The sequence below is a fragment of the Thalia democratica genome, chromosome 6 (genome assembly GCF_965202585.1).
Source record: "Thalia democratica chromosome 6, ktThaDemo2.hap1.1, whole genome shotgun sequence".
Lineage (NCBI taxonomy): Eukaryota > Metazoa > Chordata > Thaliacea > Salpida > Salpidae > Thalia > Thalia democratica.
Genome location: NC_139170.1, coordinates 45539531 through 45566111, shown reverse-complemented (window position 1 = coordinate 45566111; position 26581 = coordinate 45539531). Strand labels below are relative to the sequence as shown.

At 27.9% G+C, this 26581-nt stretch overlaps 2 protein-coding genes across 2 annotated transcripts; both read left to right on the top strand.

Moving 5' to 3' along the window:
* The first annotated feature begins 5579 nt into the window (after positions 1-5579).
* On the top strand, positions 5580-7455 carry LOC145839431 (ubiquitin carboxyl-terminal hydrolase 39-like). The gene has a single exon (XM_082947003.1). The coding sequence runs from the start codon at positions 5590-5592 to the stop codon at positions 7252-7254; it is 1665 nt and encodes a 554-aa protein (XP_082803129.1). The 5' UTR covers positions 5580-5589; the 3' UTR covers positions 7255-7455.
* Positions 7456-7625: 170 nt separating this feature from the next.
* LOC145839430 (uncharacterized) lies at positions 7626-23067 on the top strand. Its single transcript, XM_082947002.1, has 14 exons — positions 7626-7774; positions 8588-8682; positions 9832-9985; positions 11232-11318; positions 11745-11924; positions 13927-14165; positions 14675-14844; positions 18847-18990; positions 19645-19777; positions 20079-20186; positions 20660-20806; positions 21246-21626; positions 21994-22106; positions 22437-23067. The coding sequence occupies exons 1-14, from the start codon at positions 7654-7656 to the stop codon at positions 22651-22653; spliced, it is 2289 nt and encodes a 762-aa protein (XP_082803128.1). The 5' UTR covers positions 7626-7653; the 3' UTR covers positions 22654-23067.
* Positions 23068-26581: the final 3514 nt, after the last annotated feature.

The following is a 26581-nucleotide window of genomic DNA, read 5'->3' as shown; positions in this document are numbered from 1 at the left end:
CGAAATCTTGTAAAAGGATAAAAATCAAGTATAAGTTAGGTTGTTTCTTAAAATAACTAATTAATATAAACAAAAATTTGAAATTATTTTATTCAAAAAAAAATTTAAAGTGGAATTTCAGTTGGAAGACTTTCACAAAGTTAAATCATAACATTGAAAAACTTTATTAGTTGAAAATCCATATAAATTTTCCAAAGCTGGTGTTTAGACTTTTTGACAATAAAATTTATTAATCATCTAATCCTGTGATCACTCTTACCATAACCTGCCGTGAACACATTTTAAGGGCATAAGGGGGGGTAAAACCCAGTTTTGGTTTTTTCTAAAATTTCAGGGAAGTTTTAAGATTTAAAAAAAAATCTCAGGGAAATCTTTTTCTAGATCTAAAATGAGATTTAGTTAATCAAGTTTCAATATTTTGTTCAAAAAAGTTAATTTTATTCATTTTTAGGTGCTTATTTAGAAATTTTTTAGCCCTGTGGCAAGTTATTCATTATTCTTAGAATTAAAATGGTAATTTTTTAATAAATAATTTTTTTTTTAAAGATTTGAAAAAGACTCAGGAAAACTCAGGGAAGTTTAAGATTACTCAAGGAAGTTTTTTTGACTCAAAAAGTGGCAACCCTGACTTTTTATTTTTTGAAATTTGATCTTAATTTATATAGATTTTACTAAGCTACAAGATGCTTTTTACAGATTTCAAAAATTCAAAATAGCATTTAAAATATAGCTGGTCAAAGTTGGAGGCAACAATAGGATCCTTATGGGAGGCGCAAACTAAAACAGCAAATAACTAAAAATCACTAAAATCTATCTCCTGCATTTTTTTAGATAACTACCTCAAATTTTCAGAAAGTGTTCCTTGATATATATATAGAAAATTATTTCTGACAGAATTTTCTAAATGTATCAAGGAACACTTCCTGAAAGTTTGAGTTAATTATCTCAAAAAACAAAGGAGAAGATAGATTTTTAGTGAAATAGTCTATTTTTGTCGTTTGCACATCCCATAAGGAACCTTTTGTTGCCTCTGACTTTGACAAGCTGTATCTCAAAAATTATTTTAAATTTTCAAAGTTTGTAAAAAGCATCTTGTACCTTGGTAAAAACTATATAAAATAAGATCAAAAAAAAAAAGTTTTTTACCCTCCCCCACTATGCTTGTAATTGTTTTTTAAACATAGAGTTTATAGTATACTTATATACTTTATATATAAAGTACATATATATAACATGGAGTATATAATATACTTAATAATATATAGTTTAGGATATTTAATATATGCTAATAAAGTAGTAAAAAAAACTTGAAACAAGTATAAGTACTTGTAGTTTTTCAAAAACAATTTTATAAAAGCTGCTATATAATTATAGCTCAGAGAAATGAAGTGTAGATTCTGCTACAGATGAAGTGTAAAAGTCCAGCTATTTTTTTTGTTGTTAAGTGTATAGAAAAAAATTTAACTTTTTTATCAATTGGTCATTGAATTTTTATGTTTAGTAAAAAAATATTAAGAGTTCAATTATTTTTTGTTAAACAAACTAACATTAACTTTTATATAAATGCTAAAATGAATTGTGAGACCTTTTATACAACTTAACAGTTTTATTCAACCTTTGAGATATAGTCTATTTGTAAATTGTTTTGTAAACAAAATATTTTTTCATATTGGTTGTTTTATTTTAATAAAATAATATTAAGATTTTTGATCAAGAAAGGTGTTTTTAGCAATATCCTTAGGTAAAATAAATTTTAAAACTAAATAAAACATCTTTTTTAGAACACATTTAATTTTATTTTAGCTTTTTTATGGTAAAAAATATACTATAAAACTCCAAAGCTTCTGTCGGATGTTTAAAATTAAAACTGAAGATTGTTTACCTTTTAACCTTGTTAAAATATTTTTTTTTGAGTTTATTTAAATTATAATACTTTCAAAGAAAAACAATTAATAAATAGTAATATTGATTTTTATTAATCTTAAGTTTTTTTTTTGTTTTTATTAAAATTACTCAAAAAGTGATATAAAATGTATAATGTAAGGCTTGATGACTGAAAGGTCTTACTCCACACCAATCCATTGACCATAGTTGTGCAGGGTTGCCACAAGGTCAGGAAAAGTCAGGGAATCAGGAAAAGTCAGGAAAAACTAAAAAAAAGACAAAAGTCAGGAAAAGTCAGGAGAAAATGGGGGTTTTTGAAAAAAAGTCAAGAAATTTGTCTAAGTTTAAAATAAAGTCAGATTTTCTCAGTTTAAATTTACAAAATTCCTTAAATTTTAAAGCCTTCAAATGGTAAAAAATTGATTTAAAATCCTTAAAAGTCATACTAAAGTTGCAAAATTTTCCTAGAAACTTACAAAATTATTTAATTTCCAATGCCTTCATCTGATACAAATTAATGAAATATTCTTTATAAGATGTAACATTAATAGGCGTTAAATCTTGAAGATCCTTATAAGCTAAGCTTATTGGAATATATACCACAGATTCAAAACTTTATTCTGACTAACGGCGTTTCACTGCTCTCAAATAAATTTAAGAACAGATCTACGGAGTCTATAAAATATTAACATACATTTAAAAAAAGCATGTATAATTATGAATAGTATTTATGTGAGTAGTAACTATAAACGAACTTTATGGTTTAAAAACAAAGTTTGGAGTAAAAACATAAAAATATAAAGTTGTCTGCAATAACAGCAAATTTAATAAAGTTTTTCAGCTGCAAAAATTATTGGTTAATTTAATTTTCATTTTAAAACACTTGCCTATTCTTAGAGCTATTTTGAATTTAGTATATGCTTTTATTAAGTTTGCAGTTTTTGTTGACAATTTTATATTTTTAATCAAGGTCACGCAGTTTTTTTGACTGCAAGTTTTTTTGACCCAAAGAGTGGCAACCTTAAAATAATCAAAATTTGGGAAGATAAAAGTTCATAAAACAAGCAATATTTACATCAGATAATACTTTAAATCTAGTTTCAGTGAGTTATTTTGAAAAATAGCATGCATTTTTTTTTTACCTTGTTTAATTAAAGTTTTTGACTATCAGATGTAGAATTAAATTAAATGTAAGTAAATCTTACTTATAGTATAAGTATATGTGTATAAGTTGTTCCATGTACTGTACAGTGTATACTAGAGTGCTTGTATAAGTTTCTACTTTTGAGTTTTTAGCTGAAAATTGTTTTACATGTGGCATTTATCACTAATTTAAAAAAACAGGGTTACTAAAAATATTAAAATTAATAACTTTGGTAAAAAAACCTTGAAAAACCTGTAATTTTGAACAAAAATTAGTAAACATTGTTAATAACTTAGTACTTTAAGAATTTTTACATGTAAAGTTATGAATTTTTGATTAGATACAAAAAATATATCATAAAAAAAAAAAAATCCTAAAAATATTAAAAAACACAAAAAAAGGAGCTTTACAGTATCTTTTCAATGTTGTAATACTATTTAAGAGTTTTTTGTATTAAATTTTATATCATACTAAAAATGTACCAAAAAACTCTTTGTTTAAAAAATTTGGATGCAGTTTAGAAAACCTAAAAAAAAATTCAAACACCTTTGGCAACCCTAGAAAAAATATAAAAAATACCAGAAATCTCAGGGTTGCCACTCGGTCAGGAAAAGTCAGGAAATCAGGAAAAGTCAGGAAAAATTAAAAAAAATGACAAAAGTCAGGAAAAGTCAGGAAAAAATGGGGGGTTTTAAAAAAAAGTCAGGAAAAGTCAGGAAATTTGATAAAATTAAAAAAAAAGTCAGATTTTGTCAGTTAAAATTTACAAAGTTCCTTGTTTTCCAAAGCCTTCAAATGGTAAAAATTAGTTAAAAGTCATTTAAAGTCAGAAAAAAATTCCAAAATTTTCCTATAAATTACAAAAGTTTTTAATTTTATTTCCAATGCCTTTATCTGGTATAGATTAGTAAAATATTCTTTATAAAACTGCATAAATTTTCTATTAACATATTGAACAAGTACCCTACTTGAACAAGCAGATTTTGTAAGCTTTTTAGTATTGATGATCTGTAGCAAGGACACTTCCATAGTGAAACTGTGGTATATACACAAAAGTTTATCTAGCATAATTTTAGAATCAAAGTGTTTTATCAAAGTACATACATTTAGAAAAAACAGTATTTGATTAAGTTCTTTATTGTTTTAAGGTTATAATTGTAAAAAACCGTTATTGTTTTAAGGTTTTAGTTGTGAAAGTTCATTATTGATTTAAGGTTTTAAATGTAAAAGTTCCTTATATGTCGTTTTGTTATTTAGATAAATTTATGCTAGGAAATTCTAAAAAACTGTGTTCTTTATTATTGTTTTAAGGTTTCAAATGTAAAAATTTGTTATTGTTTTAAGATTTTAGTTGTGAAAATTTGTTATTAATTCAAGGTTTAATTGTAAAAGTTCCTTATATGTCCTTTGTTTATCTAGATCAGGGTTTCCCAAACTTTTTTACTAATGGCCCCCTTTAAAGAGTTTGAAAAAGTAATGGCCCCCTTCAACATATAGATTACTCATAAACTACGATATAAGACCTTTTTTTTTTTTTTGCTCTTCATCTGAAACTCAAGAATATCTAGTGTAAGTTTCTAAACTGCCATAAAATACACATAAGACCTTTTTTTTTTTTTTTGCTCTTCATCTGCAACTCAAGAATATCTAGTGTAAGTTTCAAGTTATGGCCTCATGGCCCCCCCTCTTCCTCTTTTGCTGCTCATGGCCCCCTGAGTATCTGTCATGGCCCCCTAGGGGGCCACTTGGCCCACTTTGGGAAACCCTGATCTAGATACATTTATGCTAGGAAATGCTAAAAAGTTGTGTCCTTTTTCAGACAAGCATTGTTTATAAGGTAATAATACAAGTATTTTGCTGATAGAGCTGTTTATTACAAACATCAATCATACACAGATGGTTTAAGTGATGTACTGGAAGTTTGATGATAGAATTCAGCAAAAAATGTTGTTTTTAACCTGTATTAAAATTAGAGTGAAAGCTTTATATAGTTTTAAGTGTTAGAATATGTATTTTAAAATAAGTTTATTTTAAGAGTTTGTTTTGGAAAAGTCAGGAAAATTTTGTTATAAAGTCAGGAAAAAGTCAGGAAATTTTTCTCAGCTTGATCAGTGGCAACCATGAAATCTACAAAAGTCTCTATTAAAAAAAACTTTTTAATTTCTGCACAATGTCTTTTTGTGATATGTGCCACATGTAAAACAATTTTTAGCAGAAAACTCACAGGTAGCATTTTTTATAGGGACCTAATGTACACATATTATTGAGCAATAAGTTCTTTTTTTTACTAATTCAGACTTTAGTTTCCAAGTCTAAAAAGTAAAACAATGTAGTAATAAATAATGGTATTTTATTGTAGTTTGATCTAACATTTTGTGTTGTAATATACACTTAGTTACTTTAGAAGGTAACTGATTGTTTTTACTATTTTTTTAAAACTAAAAGTTTAATTTTACAAATTATTAAATATTTAGGACATAAGCTATTATGTGAAATTAATTTGTTTATGGTTTCATTATCCAATTAACCCGTTTATTTTTTCACAGAACATATTTATAAAAATGAACGGTGGTGACAGCAACATTGAAAAAGTAGAAAAAAGAAAGCTTGCAGACTCACCTACTGAAAATGAAGAGATTGCTTCAAAAATCATGAAGCCAGATGACAGCAGTCCGTTGGAACCTCAAATCACTGCTTCATCCAAAAACACAAACAACAGCCAGCCTCATAGTTTAGATGACACAAGCAGAGAAGAGGCACAGCAGGAAGCTCAAACAGTTGAAAATAACAGTCACACAAAGGAAGTTGAAAATGACGTCAAAACAGAGGACAGGAGCAGAAGCTGCCCGTACTTGGACACCATTAACAGAAGACTGCTGGACTTTGACTTTGAGAAGCTCTGTTCAATTTCCCTTTCCCACTTGAATGTGTACGCATGCCTTGTCTGCGGCAAGTACTTTCAGGGCAGAGGCAGAAAGTCCCATGCGTACACTCACAGCGTGGAAACAGGCCACCATGTGTTTCTCAACTTGTTCACTCTTAAATTTTACTGCCTCCCTGACAACTACGAGATCATTGATCCTTCCCTGGACGACATAACCTACTTGCTCAACCCCACCTTTTCAAAAAAGGATATCAAACAAATGAAGGACAGCAGCAAGGCAGTTAGGGCTTACGACGGCACCACCTACTTGCCAGGGATAGTTGGGCTCAACAACATCAAAGCCAATGACTACTGCAATGTCCTGTTGCAAGCGCTTTCCAACGTACCCCCATTGAGAAACTACTTTTTGAGAGAAGAAAACTACATAAACATCAAGAGGGCACCAGGGGATATAATGAAGCAGCTGTCCCAGAGGTTTGGAGAACTGGTGCGCAAACTCTGGAACCCAAAAAATTTCAAGGCGCACGTCAGTCCACATGAAATGTTGCAGTCAATTGTGTTGTGCTCAAAAAAGAGATTCCAAATCACCAAGCAGTCTGACCCGATTGAAACACTTGCATGGTTTCTCAACTCCCTTCATTTGGCCTTGAACGGCACCAAAAGATCAAAAAGCAGCATTGTTTCTAAGACCTTTGAGGGCAAAATGAAAATATACTCCAGGAAACTGCCCAACCCGGAACTGTCTGAGGAGCAAAAGCAGGCCCTGCTGCAAACCGAAGAGTACAAGGAAATCGAGCAGCAATCCTCTTTCAAGTACCTGACGTTGGACCTGCCAGCCGCTCCACTGTACAAAGACGAGGGGGAGCACAACATCATCCCTCAGGTTCCTTTGAACACATTGCTTGCCAAGTTCAACGGCTTCACAGAGAAAGAGTACAAGGGCAAGAGGGACTCGACCATGAAAAGATTCAAGCTGACCAAGCTCCCTCCCTACTTGATCTTCTACATCAAGCGGTTCAACAAGAACTGGTTCTATGTGGAAAAGAACCCGACCATTGTCAACTTTCCCATCAAGAACGTGGATTTATCAGACTGTCTGGAGGGCTATGAAGAAGGAATGGACGCCACATATAATTTGGTGGCCAACGTGGTGCACGACGGTGACCCGAACGCGGGCAAGGGCAGCTACAGGGTGCATATCCTGCACCAGGGCACCAAGCAGTGGTACGAGATGCAGGACCTGCACGTGGCCAGCATCCTGCCACAGATGATCACCCTGTCAGAGGCTTACATACAGATATGGGCGCTGAACAAGAAGAGTGCCGAGAAAATGGAAACATAAAGACTTAAATGATTGATAATGAGTGACAGCTTATACTGTTTTATTTATAATTATATTTTTTACAGTGATTGTTAAACTGTAACCATTGATCCAATATAATTTAAAAAATTTGAGATAATAAATTTCTAAAAGTATCATTCTTTTGTACAGTAAAGTACTAATATTCTTTTTTTTAATTAAAAGATTTAATTGTACAGTAAATGTGCCTAAAACATTAGAAATAATTATTTGTAAAATAATAATATAACATTTTGGATTTATTTGTAATGTGTTTGTACAATATATAATTATTTCAAATATTTTTAATGTTTAAATTACCATTCTATAGTTAAATTTTGTTTAGTGAACAGTAAAAAAATGTTTTTAGAATCTTTACTAATGTTCGATATTTAATAAAAAATGGTAAACAAAAAAGCAACCAACAAGAAGTTCATTCCGTTCGTGGCTGGTGTAGGATGTGGAATTACAATCTCAATTGTTTTTTGCTTGGGAATAGCATTGTTTTTTGGTGAACTTCAAGGTTTGTATGAAGTATTTCATTAGCTTAATAAAAATATCATTACTGTGATTATTAATGTTCTAATAAGTTAATTAAGTCTATTTCATCACAGACACATTTTAGTTTTTTATTTACTATTTGAAAATTATTAGTTCTTTAAAATGAAATCCTTAGTTCTAAAAATATGATAATCAAATATTTTAAAGTCTTAAACATACAGAATTAAAATAAAGTGTTTGTTATACTTAGCAAGATATTAAAATTTTAATTTTTGTAAATTTTGTATTTTTTCAAATCAAGCAGCACAATAGTTCTTTTTAAGACAAAATTTTCATGTATAGGTTATTATAAGTATAAGTAATGAATAATGTAATCTTCATTGTAAGTATAACATAAACAATGTGTTTAAGAATAGATTTTGTATTAATTTAAAGTTTTATGTGGTACTCAAATATATACTTTAAACATTAAAATTAAGATAGTATTGAATTGGAAGTAAACGAATTTAACATTAACAATAGAAAAATTAATATTTGTAGATTAAAAGTTTCATCGTAGTAAAACAGTATTTTAGCAATACTATTGATAAAGTCAAATTTGAATTAGTGAATAAAACTAATATATAAGAACATAACTCTTTTCAAATTACAAGTTTTGCTCAAGTTGTTTTTTAAAACTCATTCATTGAAAATAAATTAAATCTACATTATTTGATTTTTATACACTTTATAACCAATTTTAGATTTAGTATATATAATTTAAATAGTATTGTAGTTGCATGTGAAATTTAAGGAAGTTTACTTTGAATATACTGATAACTTTCCAAAAATTTAGGTATAACCAGGAAAAGTCTAGTGCAAAATAGAATAAAGAGTTCAGATTTTCTTACTCTCAAAAATAATTTTATTCCTGAAGCTCCACCTCTACCAGTAAGTTGATATCTGATGAATATTTTGTTTACTGTAAAATAAAGTTTTTAGAGAATGAATGCTAGTATAAAATATAAGTTTGCATGAAACAAAGATTAAATTTAGCAACTAAACGAATGTATTTGAAAAAAATATTTTAAATATAACTTTTTAAAAAGTTTTTTTTTAAAGTTTTATTTATCGTTCTATACGCATGTGGTTTCCATAAATTTGTAAAATTTAATTTTTTTCACTTAATCTTAGTTTAAATCAGTTATCTACTTACTCAATCTGATTTTAGTTTCTTAAGAAACTCTCGCTAGATTTATGATAAGCTGAAATCAGTTTTGTTTTTTTGCTTCATTAATATAAAACTATAAAAGAAAAGAAACTTTAAAGCATTAGTACTTTATAAAGCACAGTCACAAAGCTTGTATTTTATTCAAAAATCTTAATTATAGTGTAAAGTTTTCATCAGGTTTAGTTTATTAAAAAAATTAAGATTTTAGATACTGTTTTACGAGATTCAAGAAATTTTAAATGAAATATCTGGAAGTATTGTTTTTTACGGCATAATAAGTTTATGTACTTATTACTCATTCACACCTTTCAATAGCACATTTGAAATCTAAACAATTAAAATTCAACAAAGTAGTTTTTATAGTTAATTGTGAAATAATAAATTTGTTTCAAGTAATTATAACTGTTGTACATTTTAAGTATTAAAACTAAGTATTTTAATATAATGTTAATACATATATTTGCAAAAATTTAACTTTACTATTTGTAAGTTCATTTAATTTTTTTAAGAGCATTTTAATTTTTTATTACAAAACCTAATGAATTTTTACACTAAGTTTAGGAAAGCTTGCATTTAAGTGTATGCAAGATGTGGAAGCTGTTTTTCTACTCTTAAGTTCAGGCTACTCTTTTTTTGATTTAAAGTTGTTTAATATTTTAAATGTATCAAGTGTTTTAATCAAAATTTTTAAATTATCGATGTCAATTTATTACTGTTTCTTTTAATATGCTGTTAATCAATATCTTTCTAGTGTTTCGGTATAGCAATGTGCTATTGTTTACTGTTTGTTTGTAATTTAAGTATATTTTTGTATAATTATATTCAATTTGACCCATTAACTGTTTTATAATAGCATATTTAACTTTCAGGATCCCGATTGGAAATCCAAGCTGAACCCGCAGCACATTCCCGCCACCATGCAGAAGGAGCTGAACTTGAAAAGAGACATTTTCGTCGCCCTTCTTGGCTCCAGCAATTCCAACTTGGACCTGATCGCACTCGGCCTGGAAACTTGGGGTAAAGGTTTGTGATAGAGAAAAATAATTGAAAGAGCAGAAGTTTTTTTATATCAAAATATTTTGATTATTTACTCTTAGAAACAATAAAATGGTTTATATTCTGAAAACTTATCATTGAAAATGTCAGACGGTTTTTGTTATATTACTAAATTTAATACTTTATATGTAAACCAACCTTGATCATTTATTAAAGTATGTTAACTATTTAATAGCATGCAATGCTGCCTCATTACATTTTGGTTATTTGTTTAGTTTAGTTGAAACTTTAACATTTTTTTATGATAAGCTAAAACTAGAAAATATTTAAAGTATCTGAAATAATGTAGTCTGTTATTGCTTTTTGTGAAAAATCTTTAATTGTCTTTTTAACTTAATTACATTAAACTGTTCATTATACTTTTCAGTATTATGGACAGATTGTAAACTATTTCATAAGATAGAAAAGTCTTTTATATCTTAAATTAATTTTAAAGTTTTTTTAAATAAAAATGCTTATGAAAATGTTGAAGCAATAAGTATAATGCAGTTTTATACGCTTAAAAAGTAAAATTAAATTAATATAAAACTTAAGATTGTAGTTGATGAAACTATTAATAGTCTTGCATTATTTCCTTTATTACTTGTTAAACCTAGGTTGTTAATATTGGAAAAAAATATGTTACTTCTATTTTAGAATATAAAAACTTAGTTGGTTTAACTAAAAATAAAAGTTAAAGTTGTAAAAACGTTTTGAATGGGTCACGTTATTTGCTCTGCTATCAATTTATGTTAACCAACATAAAATTAATTTTTTTACTTGATTACTAAAATATAACATTAAAGATGCTAATAAACGTTATTAGTTTTATTTGATAGCTCTTTATTGGTAGCAGAACAATTTATTTTTTCAGTCGATATATTATATGTTGTTAGAGTTTAACCTTATTTAAAATTAAATAGAATTAATAACATTTTACATAGAATAAGTTTTGTATTTATTTTAATGCAATTTAGTGTTTTTTTAGCTTATAAATCTATAATGTAAATTGGGTTTAGAAAAAAAACTTAAAAATAACCTTTTAAAGTTATAAAATAATTAAGTATGTACTTTTATTTTGCACAATGTCTACTATTATAGTTTATATACAAACCTTATAACATACAGAAAAAGTTACTGTTATAAAATTTACTGAGGTACATTAGTTTAACGAATTTACCAGTGATAAATTCAAGAACAAACAGTAAGTGTTGATTTAACAAATTTGTTTTAGAATTTGTCAAAAAAGGAATTGAGTATTCAATATACTCGCCCATGGAGGGGGACAGAGATATAACAAAAAACATTGTCAGGCTTCAAGGTTGGTTTAAATTTTAGTTTTCTAATATTTTACATGTAAGTTTAAAAAATAAGTTTTTTATTAATTCTTAAATAACATTTTAAGCTAGCACAGCAACGTTTTAATGTGATTAGAAAAAAAGTTACTTTTACAGATAAAAAAGTAATTCAAAAAAAAAACAAAAAATTATTTTTACATTTGTATAGTACATTTGAAAAATAACTTTTTTAAACCACACATTGAAATAAGTTTTCTGCAATTATAAATCAAATGTTATAAAGATTATAAATCAGTATAGATAAATGTTGCATAGAAACACGCGTTTGTCATTTTCAACCACCCATTGAAATTATACATATCAATTAAAAGTACGCCTTATATACGCTACTGAGCAAAGATTCAAAAACAAAAAAGATTTAAAACAAAAGTGTTTCATCACTTGCGCAGAAACGCGCGCATCTGATCACGTGACGAGTTCGATGACGTACGGAGCGCTGACCGACTTGTGCCACACCAGACTGGACACCCACAGAACTTTCCTGATCGTGGGCGCCAACTCCTACCTCAACTCCTCGGCGCTGCTGCAGCTCGCCAGAACCGTCGACGAGAGCCGGGTTTCCCTCATCGGTTGTTGTTTTGTGTTTTTGTTTTATTTATTTTTGGTGTTTACTTTGCGTATGTCCAAGCAGTTGGTTGTAAGATTTAGTTTTAGTATCATGACTACAAATTTAGTTACTTTCAGGTTGGCTAAAAAACCTGAAATTTGAAAAATTTTTGAAAAAAGCCTGAAATTTTGAACAAAAATCACTAAAAAACCTAGAATTTTAAACAATTTTTACGTGTTTAGTAGTGAAGTTTCGATTTGACACAAAATATCTATCATATAGATAAAAAACAATTGTCATCTTCAATTTGTTTTATATTTAAAAACACATTTAAAGTAGCTTTACAGTACCTTTTCAATGTTGTTGTACTATATAAGACAACTTTTTACTTTAAGTTAAATTTAAAAAAAAAAAAAGACCAAAAAACGTGTACTTTCCAAAAACCTGGAATAAATTTTTAAGAAACCAGTGGCAGGGTTGCCACTCGGTCAGGAAAAGTCAGGAAATCAGGAAAAATTTTAAAAAATGACAAAAGTCAGGAAAAGTCAGAAAAAATGGGGCGTTTTGAAAAAAAGTCAGGAAAAGTCAGGAAATTTGATTAAATTTAAAAAAAAGTCAGATTTTGTCAGTTTAAATTTACAAAATTTCTTGTTTTTCAAAGCCTAAAAAATGGTAAAATTTAATTAAAAGGCTATTAATGTCAGAAAAAATTCCAAAATTTTCCTAGAAATTTACAAAAATATTTAATTCATTTTCCAATGACTTCATCTGGTATAAATTAGTAAAATATCCTTAATAAAACTGCATAAATTTTCTATCAACATATTGAACAAGTACCCTATTTGAACAAGCAGATTTTGTAAGCTTTTTAATATTGATGATCTGTAGCAAGGACACTTCCATAGTTAAACTGTGATATATACACAAAAGTTTATCTAGCATAATTTTAGAACCAAAGTATTTTTAGTTTAAGTAAATAATTGAGTTCTTTATAACTAAGCAGTTACTTACATGTCGTTTGTTTATCTAGATACATTTATGCTAGGAAATGCTAAAAAATTGTGTCTTTTTTCAGACAAGCTGTGTTTATAAGGTAGAAATACAAGTATTTTGCTGATAGTGCTGTTTATTACAAACATCAATCATACACAATTGGTAAAAGTGATGTACTGGAAGTTTGATGATAGAATTCAGCAAAAAACTGTTGTTTTTAACCTGTATTAAAATTAGATTGAAAGCTTTATATAGTTTCAAGTGTTAGATTATGTATTTCAGAATAAGTTTAATTTAGGAGTTTGATTTAGAAAGGTCAGGAAAATTTTTGTAAAAAGTCAGAAAAAGTCTGGAAATTTTTCTCCGCTTGATCAGTGGCAATCATGCAGTGGTCACCCTGTTACTTTGTATTTGTTTTTATGGTTGACTATAAGAAGTAGTGATCATGCGGGTGCTAATATATGTGTAGTCACTGTATTACGAATTAAGATATAGCTTATAAACTTAATTGTTTGAGATAGATTACGCTTATTAATTTAAACAAACTATTTGCTGTTGTCATGTTTTTTAATAGTTAACACGTTTATGTTGTAAAATTGTTAATTTGCTTGAGAAATATACTTGCATTAGAAATAATTAATTGAATAGATTTTATATATCTTAATTTTTATAGTTGTTTTCCATATGAATCTAATTGCTTCTGTTTTGTGGCTCTAATCTTTTTTATCAAACCCACAACCAACATCATTCTCAACGAATAAAAGTTTAAACTGATATCCTAAACTTTCATTATAATTTAAAAATGCATTTGCTTTAGAATTTCGCAAACTTTAAATCAACCTTATTATGTTTTTGGTAAAAAAAGTAACTTAATTCAGGCAAGGTAAAAACTTGAGAAAAATTACAGTTATGTGTATAAGTAAAAACAGCCAATATCAGCAATTGTTTCTCTTTTTCTTAAAAGGGTAAACTATGGATAAAAAACAAATTGTCAAAACAAACAAAAAAATGACAACCAACAAAACTCGCAGGTAATGTTGAGAAAATGTATGAAGAGGACCGCGTGTACTCGAACGACGTAGATGGATACTGCGAATTAAACCCGGGAATATTGTTGACGCGCAAGTCTCTGCAGAGGGTTTGCCCCCACATTGAAACTTGCGCAAATGATATCAGCCACCAGGGACAGACTGTGCACGAAGTTCCGGCGCTCAACCTCGCCAGATGCATGAAAAGTTTCCTCAACGCTTCGTGCGCGTCGAACGACAAAGTAATATTTGTTTTGACAAAGCGAATATATCTATTAATTTTTATTTATTTTATATTTACTTAAAAAAAAGAAGGTTATTGTAAAACTTTTTTTGTTAGTTTTATTAGTAAACATCTAAACACTTTAAAACTAAACGTGTTAACTAACCTAAGTTAACAGTTCTACAGTCTAAATAACTTAGTTTTTTTAGTATATATTTAAGTTTTGGCACTATAATTCGAACGACAAAGTAATTTTTGTTTTAACTTTAAGCAAACATAACGTTACCAATGGAGCATTACTGATAAAACTTATTATTTTTTCATAAATATTTATATAACAATCTTCTAAAGTTTTGTTTTTTAATCGTTTATTAAAGTTTTGACGCTATCAACTTTTTTATAAAGTAATTAAACGTTGCATGTCTAAAACTCTGTCCAATTAAAATCTATTTTGTTAATTTGATATTTACTATCAATTCTTCTGTTTAATCTAATAAAATAACATTTTCTACCTAATTATCAATTCAGTTCTACAAGTTCACCGACAAGGAAGTGCAGCAGGTAACCAGCCAATCAAAGCTCGAAGGGGATTACCCCAACAGAGAAGTAGTATCTTCATCTTGGAAGAGGGCCACTTCTGTTCTCACCAATCTAGTTCACATGCACCACGTGCAAAGGAATCTGAACAACACAAACATGTTTGTTTATTATTAGGGGTAGGGAGTACAGCACATTTTTTTGGTCATGTTGTAAAATCCATATGAGGAGTCTTGATTTGGATGTGTTTTGGTATCATTAAGAAGAATTTAAAAAAAAAATTGAAAAAATTTCTAAAAACAAAAATTGCACCTCAAAAAACTGATCTGGACCCCAAAAATCACATAATTTGTGATTTTTTGACTTAAATAGTAATAAAGTCACTCATACACGTCCTAGACTTAAATTTTATATCTTAAATGAAAGCTAATAATTATAGGCATACACTTAATGACATTTCAACTGCTTTTGGAATATTATGACGTCATAATCACACAAAATATGTAAATTTTATCTGTAAAATGGTGCGTTTTGAAAAATTAAGAAGCATAGCTGGTTGTCTAATCTAATTAAAACAAAATATTTTAAAATAAAACTTTGTAGATATACTTACTTACGTTTAAAATTTAGGTGATGTTGTATGTATATTAATGGGATATTTGATGTCATAATTCATTTAGCTATAAGTATTTAAAAATAACCTAAGAATGTTATTCAATTTGCATTACAACAACATAACGAATTACAAAAAAGTTATAATTTATTATAGGCAACATAATGTTGTATGGCATTAAACATTAAGTTAATGATTGCAAAACAAATAGAGACTAGTATAATAAAGAAATAAAGAACATTGCATAATAAAACGAACATTGCACTGTATCATTTAGTATTAACACTTAAGATTACTGCAAAATGACTGATACTTTTAAAAATACTAGTATAAAATAACTGTCAAATGATTGATAAAAATCTAACTGACTATATGTACATAATACTCATAAAAATACATAAAATCTACTTTTTAACTTTATGTAAAAGACATCTGTTCTACTATTAAATCTATTTGGACATGGTTTCTCAGTGAAAAAGTAATAGATCTTTCATTAGAAACATCCCATTCCCCATCAACTTTATAATCAAGAATAGAATCTAAATGCAAGTTTAGCAAATCACGTTTAGGTGGGTCTTTCCACTTCGAATTTCTTCTGTCTTGAACTCTCATGAGGTGGTCCATCTTATAAGTCCCATCATCATTTTTACCTTCACACATAGCAATATACCATGTGTCTGATGACCCTTCACTAATTAATGTGACATAAAAATTCCCTTCCATAATATATTCATTTTTTTCTTTCTGTATATTGGGGGAAGAACCCCCTACAATTAATAATGCATCAGTGTTTGTTGGTAAAGAACATAGAGAGCACTCATCATTTCTGCAACAAGAGCACATAAGTTTAGAAGTCTTTCTTCGTGAGTATTACCATTAACTTTAAAAAGTTCAGGATTGTATAACACTTCAGATTTGTGAGACTCTCTAAAGTAAATTAACTCATTACGAACAATAACTTCATTTCGATCAGGATGAGATTTTAAAATAGAACTCAGCTCTTCCACGCTCACTACAGGCCCACCCCAACTTTTACACAGTTTGAGACGTTTCTGCACATATTGATCCCTTTTTTTCCCTTTTTCAATTTTTTCATTTATCTGTTTGAGCTTTAATTTTTTTTGATCTGCTACCCACCTTTGCTCCATCTCATTCAGAAATCTAACAACTTTATTATTTTTTTTTTCATTTAAAGTTTGAAAAGAATCAGATATAAGTAATGTACAGTCATTTCTTATCCCTTTTGCTGTGAATTGTTGGTTTCTAAACTTTGCCACTGCTGCTCGCCTTCCAAAACCAGCAAGGTGTCTTTCAGATTCCAAGTTGTTTGTTGGGAGTCCAACCAGTTCTTCATTACTTAATATGTTGAGCTCAGTAGCTCGTGGTGGATTTGACAAACAAAACTTTCCAAAACCATATTCTCTACCTGTTTGGCGATCAAAAACTTGAGCGGCATGGAGATACATCTTCTTATAAATTTTACAACATATCTCAGAAGTTGGGTTTAACACTTTAATATGTGGATAATGTACAACATAGGCATCCAAAGTATTCATTATTCCATTGCTGAGATCTTCGTATAGTTTAGGAAATACTTTGAGAAGGTCTTGTTAAGAGCTAACCTCAACAAAGTGTAAAAATGGTAGTGTTACCTTGTGAGTAAAGTAAGAAAGTGCCTCAAGTTCAGTCATTAGAAATTCAGAGTCAAGCAGTCGTTTGACGACTTCCACATGCTGGTTGCTTAGGTGCGTTTCATTTATAAGCATGCGAATAAACGGAAGGCTTTGCAAAATAGATGAGGCAGAATACCCAAGTTTGGTAAACCTGCGTTCGTGATAGATTGCAAGGCGATTAACTTGGTTTTCTCTGTTTAAAATGTAGTCAAAGAGATCTGCTTGATTTGTACTGTGCGCTGACTTTTCATGACTGACCAAACTTAATGTTGATGAAATGGCACACTCAGTTATACTTTTTTTTACTCGCAAAAATGGTTTAACCGATGGATTTAAAGCTTGAAGCTTTTTTTGAAAATCTAACTTTGATTCTATTTCAGCCAATACTGTCAAGTTAGAACGATCAAAGGCCTCCACTGGATGGGATTTGCACAACAAATGAGTTGGTGGTGGAACAGTTGATTTGAAACTTTAGAAACTTCCTCCCCAATGGTTAAGTTTTTGCTAACAGAATCTGTCATGATCGAAGTTGTATTTTGTCAAAGCTGAACAGGTTTAACTGATTCTTGGGAAGAAACAGTTAAACCAGACAAAATTTGCATATTTTGTGCAATTATGACGTCATAATATATCATAAGCAGTTGAAATGTCATTAAAGGTATGCCTATAATTATTAGCTTTCATTTAAGATATAATATATAAGTCTAGGACATGTATGAGTGACTTTATTACTATTTAAGTCGAAAAATCAAAAATTATGTGATTTTTGGGGTTCCGATCAGTTTTTTGGGGTGCAATTTTTTTTTTTTAGGAATTTTTTAAATTTTGTTTTTCAATTCTACTTAATTAGACCAAACACATCCAAATCAAGACTCTTCATGTGTCTAGCAAACATCACCCAAGTACTCCCTACCCCTATTATTATATTGATTTTTTTCAGAATAAACTTTTATTTTTTACTATTGATATATTTAAATTAACACGCTTGTTATTGCATTGGAAATGTAATTTATTCGACTTAGTTTTCAATGTATTAAATTTTAACATTGTATTTTGGTTGTATAAGTTGATTTATCATTGATTCGTTTTTTTTTCTATTATGACTTGATTTTCATACTTAATAGTATTGAAAAAACATTTAACTTATCTGCGTTTGTTTGGTTTTAAAAATACAAATTGATTTTGAATTAGTATTATAGTGCTCATTGTTTATAAATAAAATACTTTTATAATTATATATAAAAACAATGTTTGTTTTTAATAATAGTTATAATAATATAATTTTTTAGTTTATGACTTTCTTGATATTATTGAACATTATATTATTTAAGAATTTAGTTTCATTATTACATATAGGTTTCTAATATTTACGTTTTAGTGTTTATTGTTTTTGTATACTCTTCTAAGTGTAAGTTGTATGGGAGCGTTTTAATGTTTTGTTAGAATTTTGTTGTTAATTTAACGTTAAATGGTTCTTTTTAAAGATCTTGTATGCATTTGATCATTTATTAGAAAATAGACTCTGTTACATTATTTAGCTATAAAGACTACCAATAACATCACAAAAAGCAGTTAAATGCAAATTTTTAGTACGTATAATTAAAAATACTCTAAAATCTTGCTCTGTTTAGTCTGTAGTATGCTTACAAAACAAGCTTATCTCTATATAAATCTTTCAACTATATTGTTACTTAAGCCGTTTATTAAGCAACTGAAAAATACTTATAATAATAAAAATGAAATAATAATAAAAACAAAGTTACGTTTTAAAATTTTTTTGAATGCACAAAAATTTCTAAAACATATTTAAAAACAACATACTGGTGCTGCATTAAATTATAAATGTTTGATTGAAACCAGACTTGATTTTTTTTCAGTAAGAACAAGCAAGTGTTGTCGGTTATCGATGAAACCGACAGAAACATCGCCATGGTGGAGGGCACTCTGGACGACCGGCTGATACTGGGAAAGAAGGGAATTAAAAACAAGTTCGAACATCCCGAAGTCACACCCTGGAACAGGTTATTTTATTTTATTCAATGTATTTTAGTAGTAAAAAGCTGTTATGATACTTTTGCTCCTACTTTAGTTGAAAAAATCTAATCTTTTTGCAATACTTTTTATAATGGTGTAGTTTACTTTTCATACTGATTTTGAAACAAGTATTCAAGTTTTGTATAAAACTAATTGAGCTTGAAAAAACATATTTGTACAAGTTTCGTTATTGTATTTTTTATGAACAAGTAAAGTATAAAAAAAAAAGTTTTTATTCGAGTTGAAAACTAAAACGGTATAAGTATTCTGAAAAGGAATAAGTTCAATAAACTAAATAAAAAAATATGCACTTTTGTAATAAAGTTAAAGATATACTAAACTCTTATTCTTGTATTTGTCCGACTACTTTTAGGTGTGGGTTAAAAATTTTTAAATCTATTTGCAAACTTTAACTGTCTAAAAATAGTTTGTTTTGAATAATTTAGCTAACGTCTACCGATGCTTAGCTTACAAAACGAATTTAAAATTTAAATAATTTCAATTTTTAGTTATAGATATAATATTTAAAAATCTCTTTGCATACCTTAATTGTTAAAAAATGTATTGCTTTTGAATAACGTAGGTAAAGTTTAGCGATACTTAGCTTATAAGACAATACTCTACTTTCTAAATTTATTTAGGTTCAAAGTTAACATGGAAGGTAACTATGACGTCATATACACGGTCGAAGATTCCAATTACGTCAGACCTTTGATACGTAGTGACGTCATAATGATTCAGGAAATAAAAGAAATCGCTGAAAAACATATCAAAGTATTTTGTTTTCTTGTACAAATTTTTGTAACGATCGAACAATAATGTATTAGACTCAAAGAAAAATAATAATTGATGTGTTGTGCTTACAAACATCAAACACTTTTCTGAGTATTAAATCTATTAAGTTTAAAAAATTCAAAGTTTTTAAAATTTACAAATGTGTTTGATACTACTCATTTTATAATAACTTTAGTTACACGTTTCAAATGGAAATTTTAAGTTTGACCTTGATTTTTTAAACAAGTAACATATCGTATATTACACAACCACTAAAAACTGTATGAATATATTTTGTTAGAGTGAACTTGATGTAGTAGACAAGCTTGTATTCGGCGACATTCTTCAGAGAACAGTACCAGGCGTTTGTATGGAGTTCAAAGTGCAAGTGAAAATTTCAAATGATAAAGTTTGTTGATTAACAACGATTTTAATATTAAGTTTAAATTAGTTATTATACAGTTTAAATTGTTCATTATTTAAACTGAAGTTGGCATTTTATGTTCGGAAAATGACTACTTCAAAAGTTATAAAATTTTATGTAATCTTAATATTTTATTCAAAAATATTGAATAAGGCCTGAAGATCCCTTAGGGGAGAAACATTGTTGCCTTTGTAAATAAATAAATTTAAAAATTAAAAATGTAATCTTAATACTTTAAACTAAGTTATAAAAACGTTTTTTTTGTACTAAATAAGAGAACTGCTTGCTATTTTTCCTTTACTAAGATCTTAACAACTTTTGATTTGTAAATAAACTACTGAAACATGTTTTGTGGAATTTATATTTAGTTTAGATGAATGTTATAACCAATTTATACTAAAAATTACTCTGAAACTAAAACGCTAATACATGTTATAATTGAAAATATGTTTTCATAGTTTGGAAGCGTGACAATAAAGAAGTATTTCGACGATCTTGTTGAAATAAACACGAAAATTATTGAAGATTCTCCCATTACTGTTGTGCTGCCCATACATGAAAACCAACACGACCAATTCCTCAAATTCATGCAAATGTTTGAACAGGTTTGAAGTTATACTTTGACGACTTTTTGATATGTAAAAAAATAAAAAGTTAAATTAATTTTAAATAAATGAATTATATCTTTAAAAGAATTGGCGGGTTTAAGTACATTTATTTGGATAATTTATTTTGCAAAACCTCATTTAAAGCTGTAGGATGTATTATCTATGACGTATTCGATAAAGTTGGAAATAACTGATATACAAGTTTATTTGAATTATGTTTGATAAAACTGATTTTAACGGAAATTTTAAGTTTACACTCACACTTAATAAATGTTTTGTTACTCTATATAAATATTTATCCGATGTTATCAGTTAAAGTTGTTACAATATCTCATAAGTTTGATTCCTGTTAGTGTTTGTAAGCTAAATAATTATTAAAAAAAAAGTTATTGTTTTACAATTTTATAATTTTTGGTTATTTTTTATTTTTCAACAGTCGACTCTGTCTTCGCTCAGCGAAATCGACAAAATCTCCCTTCTCTTGGTCGTCTACCCTTCCAACAACAAAACGGGAAACTCCCAAGACAAGAACTTCAAGATCTTGCAACTGCTGAAGTCTTACAAGCAGAAGCACAAGAAACTGTCCCTGCGCTGGCTCGACTACAGGCAGTCTCATGTCGGGGAAAGCACCCCGGAAGAATTTTCCCGCGTCCAGGGGATAATCGCCGCGCTTCCCGGATTGCCGAAGGATAATATAGTGTGCTCGATGAGCAGCCGCGCGGAATTTTCTCCCGAATTTTTTCACCACGCGAGGGCGAACGTGATTAGGGGAAGGCAGATTTATTTTCCCATCAGCCAGCTTGTTTACCATAACGAGGTTGTTTGTTTGTTTATTTTATTTGATTCATAAATTCGGTTTTTTAAATTTTATGATGTTCTATTTAGCCGAAATCGCATTTCGTATTATAGTATTTTAAAATATAAGTTTTATTCAAAATAATAAAGTTCGTTTAAAAAGCTTCAGTTGATATAATAAAAGCTTAAATGATTAGATAATGAATATTTTTAGTTAAACTCTTAAATTTTGTAAATATAAAAACATTGTTAGACTAATAAACATTTGCAGCAAATTTAATCTTCATATGTATTAAGTTTTGTCCTTAACTAGTTTTTGTTAAGAATTTGTGACTTAATAAACTGTAGCCCACAAACAAAACAGTTTCAAACTGAATTTAACTTTATAGAAATCAAACAAAGACTTTCAACTATGGAAACAGTCGGATTTTGAAATATTTTGCGGATTTCAAAGCGATTTGAACATAGCCAGCGAAGTTGGCCAAAATTCTCCTTTAACGAAGTTTGTTTTAATTTTAATGTTTCTAACTTTTTTTTACATTTGTATTGAAACTAAGATTCATGTTTTGTTCTATTTATAAAGTTGTTTGAACTTGTTATTTGCATATATTTTTTGTACACGTAAAAAGGCAATTATGCATCTTGTTTTGTATTTTATTTTGTAGTAAAATTACGAACAAGTTTACTATCTATAGTTTGAAATTAATTATTTAAAATAACTTGAAAATATAATTAAACTATAATCTGATTACAGTGTAAAGATGTTATACAGCTATAGTTATGATTAAAAAATGATAAAAAACTTAAAATAATACAAACAATTTACATACAGCGGTAAGATGTTGCACGACAAAGTGACATCCGCAGACTTCGACGTGTTCAGAGCTCCGCAACCCCACCTGGTGTTCAGACGTGATTTGCCCGACGAGTACCTGATGAACAGCAACAGTTGCAATGAGGACAGCGAGCTTGGTTGGCTGGAAAACCGACAATCTCAGTGTGTTGGAATGCTGCGGAAGTACAAGGTTGCTGAGTTTGACACTCAGTAAGGGTTTAGCAGTGAAAATATCGGTTGATTTCTGAAGTTTTTTAAAGGTTTTAAGTGTTCTCATTTTTGTATAGTTTATAGTGTTTCGAATACTTTTTGACTGTCATACATTGTTTATTTATGTAAAGTTATAAAAGCATTTTGTTTTTCAGAAGAATGTTTTATTAATGTTTTAAAATAATATTTATAATCACTTTCAAAGCTTGTTAGTAAAAGTTGCACATTATTCAAATGTATTTAAAATAAAGTTATTCAAAATTTTACTTACAACAGTTTTTTTTCTTCTTTTATACAAGCCATCATGTATCTTTAGTTTTATTTTTTGATACAAATACTTGCACCATATTTAAACTTCATATAAAATTGTGTTGCAATGATTTTGTCTTTTCATATTTATAGTTTTTAATTCTTTTATTTATTTAAATTTAAGAAAGACGAACAAAGTTTCTTAGTTTTTGCCTTTGCTTGCATTTTCCATCCTTTTTTTAATAAATTTAATTATATAATAAATTTTGTTAAGCAGTTTGTTAAATCATCAGTTGGTTTGTTTTTCAACTACTTGAATTAATTATTAAATGTTCTGCTTATTATTTTTGCATATATGATTCTTAACAAGGAACTTATGTACATTGCTAAATAAACCTCATAATAGACTATAATCTTCAAAATTACATTCGTTTAAAAAGTGAAGTTTTTAGTGTCTTGTTGTTTTTTATAATCATATATAACCTCTGAAAGTAAAGTAATATTACGTTTTGTTTTTTTATAAATAAAATTGAAATTATTAAAACTTCGTGTTGCTATTTTATTATAACTATATTTATAATTTTACTGTGACTTTCATGTCGTTTTATTATGAAGTTTTTTAAAATTACAATAAAATTTTAGAGGGTTTTATAACTTATTGTTCAGTTCTTTCTTTATCGTTTTTATAAATTCACAAGTTATTATTTGTTCCTGATAATTATTAACAGTTCCTATTAACAGATTATGAATAATAAGATTTATATTAAGTTTCAGATGTCTCGTTATTATTAGTTTTAATGTACTTATTTAAAGTTCTAAGGAAGCTTAAATGTTTTAACAAACAGTAATACAGGTTAGATTAACATTATAAGCAAAAATACTGCGCTCGTTAGTTTTAAAAGTAAAAAAAAATGTTACATTTGACAATATCTAGGTTCATGTTTAAAATAAACTAAATCTAGCTTATGCTTATTGAAGATTATGAACAATAAAATAAACATACTAGGTTTTAATTATTTTATTGTGTAAAGGTTTCGTATGTTTATTTATTAATGCACAAGATATTGTTAAACTCTAGGTAAGCTTTGAATATTTGTTAGTATTGTAAGCTTTACAAGAAAAGTAAGTTGTTATATTTCAATAACATTACAACTCATTTGTTGGCAAGTGAGTTGTTTTGATTCAAATTTTCTTTAAGTTTAAGTATTTGAAAAAGTATTTATCATTCTAATTTAGACAGTTACTGAGTTTCACCGCTAAAGGGATTTTCAAACTGTGATTCTACAACAAAAATTAAAATGACAAAAAATTAGACTCATTGTGAGTTTTTAAATCGTGGTCCTTGTTTTACGCATGAAACACTGCGTATAATAAAAACTCTCAATTTGAAATTGTCTAATTAATGTTTTTTTGCTCCTTTTCAGTTGAGCTGAAATTAATACAGTTTAATGAATTGAAAATAAGTTACATAGAAAAACATATTGTATAAATACTTTAGCTGGTTGTTATCCAGAAACTGAAATTGGAACTTATAAAAAAATGTAAATAAATCAAAATTTGTTATACATTGTTTACAAATTAAGTTTTTATGGCTAAGTTTAGAATTGTATTAAAGTTTAGTACAAAAATTGCTTTAATTCGAAGAAGTTTTTTTCTAAAAACTAAATAGGTATACTAATAAGAGACATATGAATTCGGTTAAACAATAGTGTTAAAGTCATATGTTTCTCTTTAATATACCACTTTAGTTTTTAGAAATTGTATGTTTTAAAAATGTAAGTCATTTTGGAAAGTTCCAGGATGAACTTAAAAGTTACCGATTAAATATTATTTATCAAGGTAGTAAGTGATCATTGCTACTCGTCTACTTAATTTTGTTTAAGAAGTTTGTAGTATTTGTCATTTGATACTCAATTTTTTTTTCAAAAGTTGATTTGTTTGGTTACAATAACAAAGGATTAGTCTAGATTTCAGCATTTTCTATCTGGTTACTCTTTAGATTATTTTCTAAGATTACTATTTTAAAATAAGTTAGGAATAATTACAAACTTTTCATTCTTTGTTTTTTTAGTAAGCCAATGTAAAAAAAAAGTTGTAGATGTATATACATTAACAGAAAATTAACTACTAAAATTGTAAACTGACAAAACTTTTCTAAGCAAACTTATGTTTAAAAATCTCTCTTTTTAAGGAAAAAAAAATCTTCTTTTTTATGTTTGCAAAAACTGTTTGCTCACTTTTATAACAATTTTAAACTTAGATAAGTATTCAAAACATTGAAAAGTATATTTTAAAATAGAAGAAAAACTTTGTTGTTATTACTATTTTCATTTATTTTTTTCTTATTAAGTGCATAAATGCTACAGTATTTATCTTTATATTTTCATTTATAAAAATCGAGTTCAATTATGGCATAATTCACTTCTTAAAAACTATTAAAAACTATACAATAGTTTATTTATCTATTCAAATGTAAAATTATTTTTACTGTTCAAGTAAAGTTATTAAACAAAAAATAAAAACTACACTTTTAGCACAAAACACTGATAAATTTACCGTAAAAATATTTCAGCGTATTACATTTTTATCTTCTTAAAAGAGGTTGTAACCTGTCATTCAAGCATACTTATAGTTGCTATTAGTATTGCTTATCTCCTTTTGAAAGTTAGTTTAAAGTTATATTTAAATACATTTTTTGTTAGTTCTTATGTTATTAGAAAAATTTTTAAGTACATTTCTCAACACGAAGTTCAGCTAATTTTCGTTTAGCTTTTTTTTCTTCCATTTTGTTTTTCTGATTGTTTTATTACTAAATATTTAAATGATGAAAAATTAAATCCAGTAGTTCGTAAAAAAATCCGTAAGTATGTGGTGTACGACTCGATAACCGAAAGGTTTTTTGTGCACCAGGTCCTTAGAAAAAACCTTTAGAGCGTTTTTTTTATCGTTCAATAAACAATAATAATAGGGATTTTCTTTTACCTGGAGTCCTTTCAAGTTACATAGGGTGCACACATTAATACGGCTGGCATTATTTTTCACAGACTCAACAATAGTCCAAGCAGTTGAATTTATTGTTGAATTTATTGCCATGATTAGTTACTTAGTTGTGTACAGTTTTTTAATATTTTTACCAGCCTTAGATAAGTAAGCTCTGTGCTCAAAGTAACTTGCTTTGAATATTCTTTTGATTGATTCTACGTATAATTTATGGTTTTGGAAGTATAAACTTTTGCTCAGTAGATCAAGTTAAATAAGCAACACTTGTAGCTGAGCGGGGAGTATTTTTGGACTTGCAAGTACATATGTTTTTAGTTTTATCTGCTTGTTTTTATAAGTTTTTTGTTGTGTCTGATTATAAGGGCCATAATATTTGTGGTGCAAAAATTAACGATATTTTTACATAGCTTCTGTTAGTATTTTATCACTATATTATTATATCAAAAAGAACGATAAAATCGTCATAGCAAAACCTGATAAAGGCTCAGGTGTTGTTTTATTGGATAAAACTGAATATTTAGATAAAATGAATAAAATTTTAGATGATTCAACAAAGTTTGTAAAGTTGGGACAGACCAGTAAATTTGACAATTTAAGTAAAATAGAGAAATAAATTATTGATTTCCTAAAAAAGTTGGTTTATAATAAAGAGATAGAACAATCTGTTTTTATGGCCATTAAAC

What these genes read in the sequence shown, in the direction of transcription:
- LOC145839431 (XM_082947003.1), top strand. Translation starts at nt 5,590, where the DNA reads ATGAACGGTGGTGACAGCAACATTGAAAAAGTAGAAAAAAGAAAGCTT.
- LOC145839430 (XM_082947002.1), top strand. Translation starts at nt 7,654, where the DNA reads ATGGTAAACAAAAAAGCAACCAACAAGAAGTTCATTCCGTTCGTGGCT. An exon ending in TCATGCAAATGTTTGAACAG is followed by an intron (nt 20,807 to 21,245) that starts GTTTGAAGTTAT and finishes ATTTTTCAACAG; the next exon opens with TCGACTCTGTCTTCGCTCAG. An exon ending in AGCTTGTTTACCATAACGAG is followed by an intron (nt 21,627 to 21,993) that starts GTTGTTTGTTTG and finishes TTAACTTTATAG; the next exon opens with AAATCAAACAAAGACTTTCA.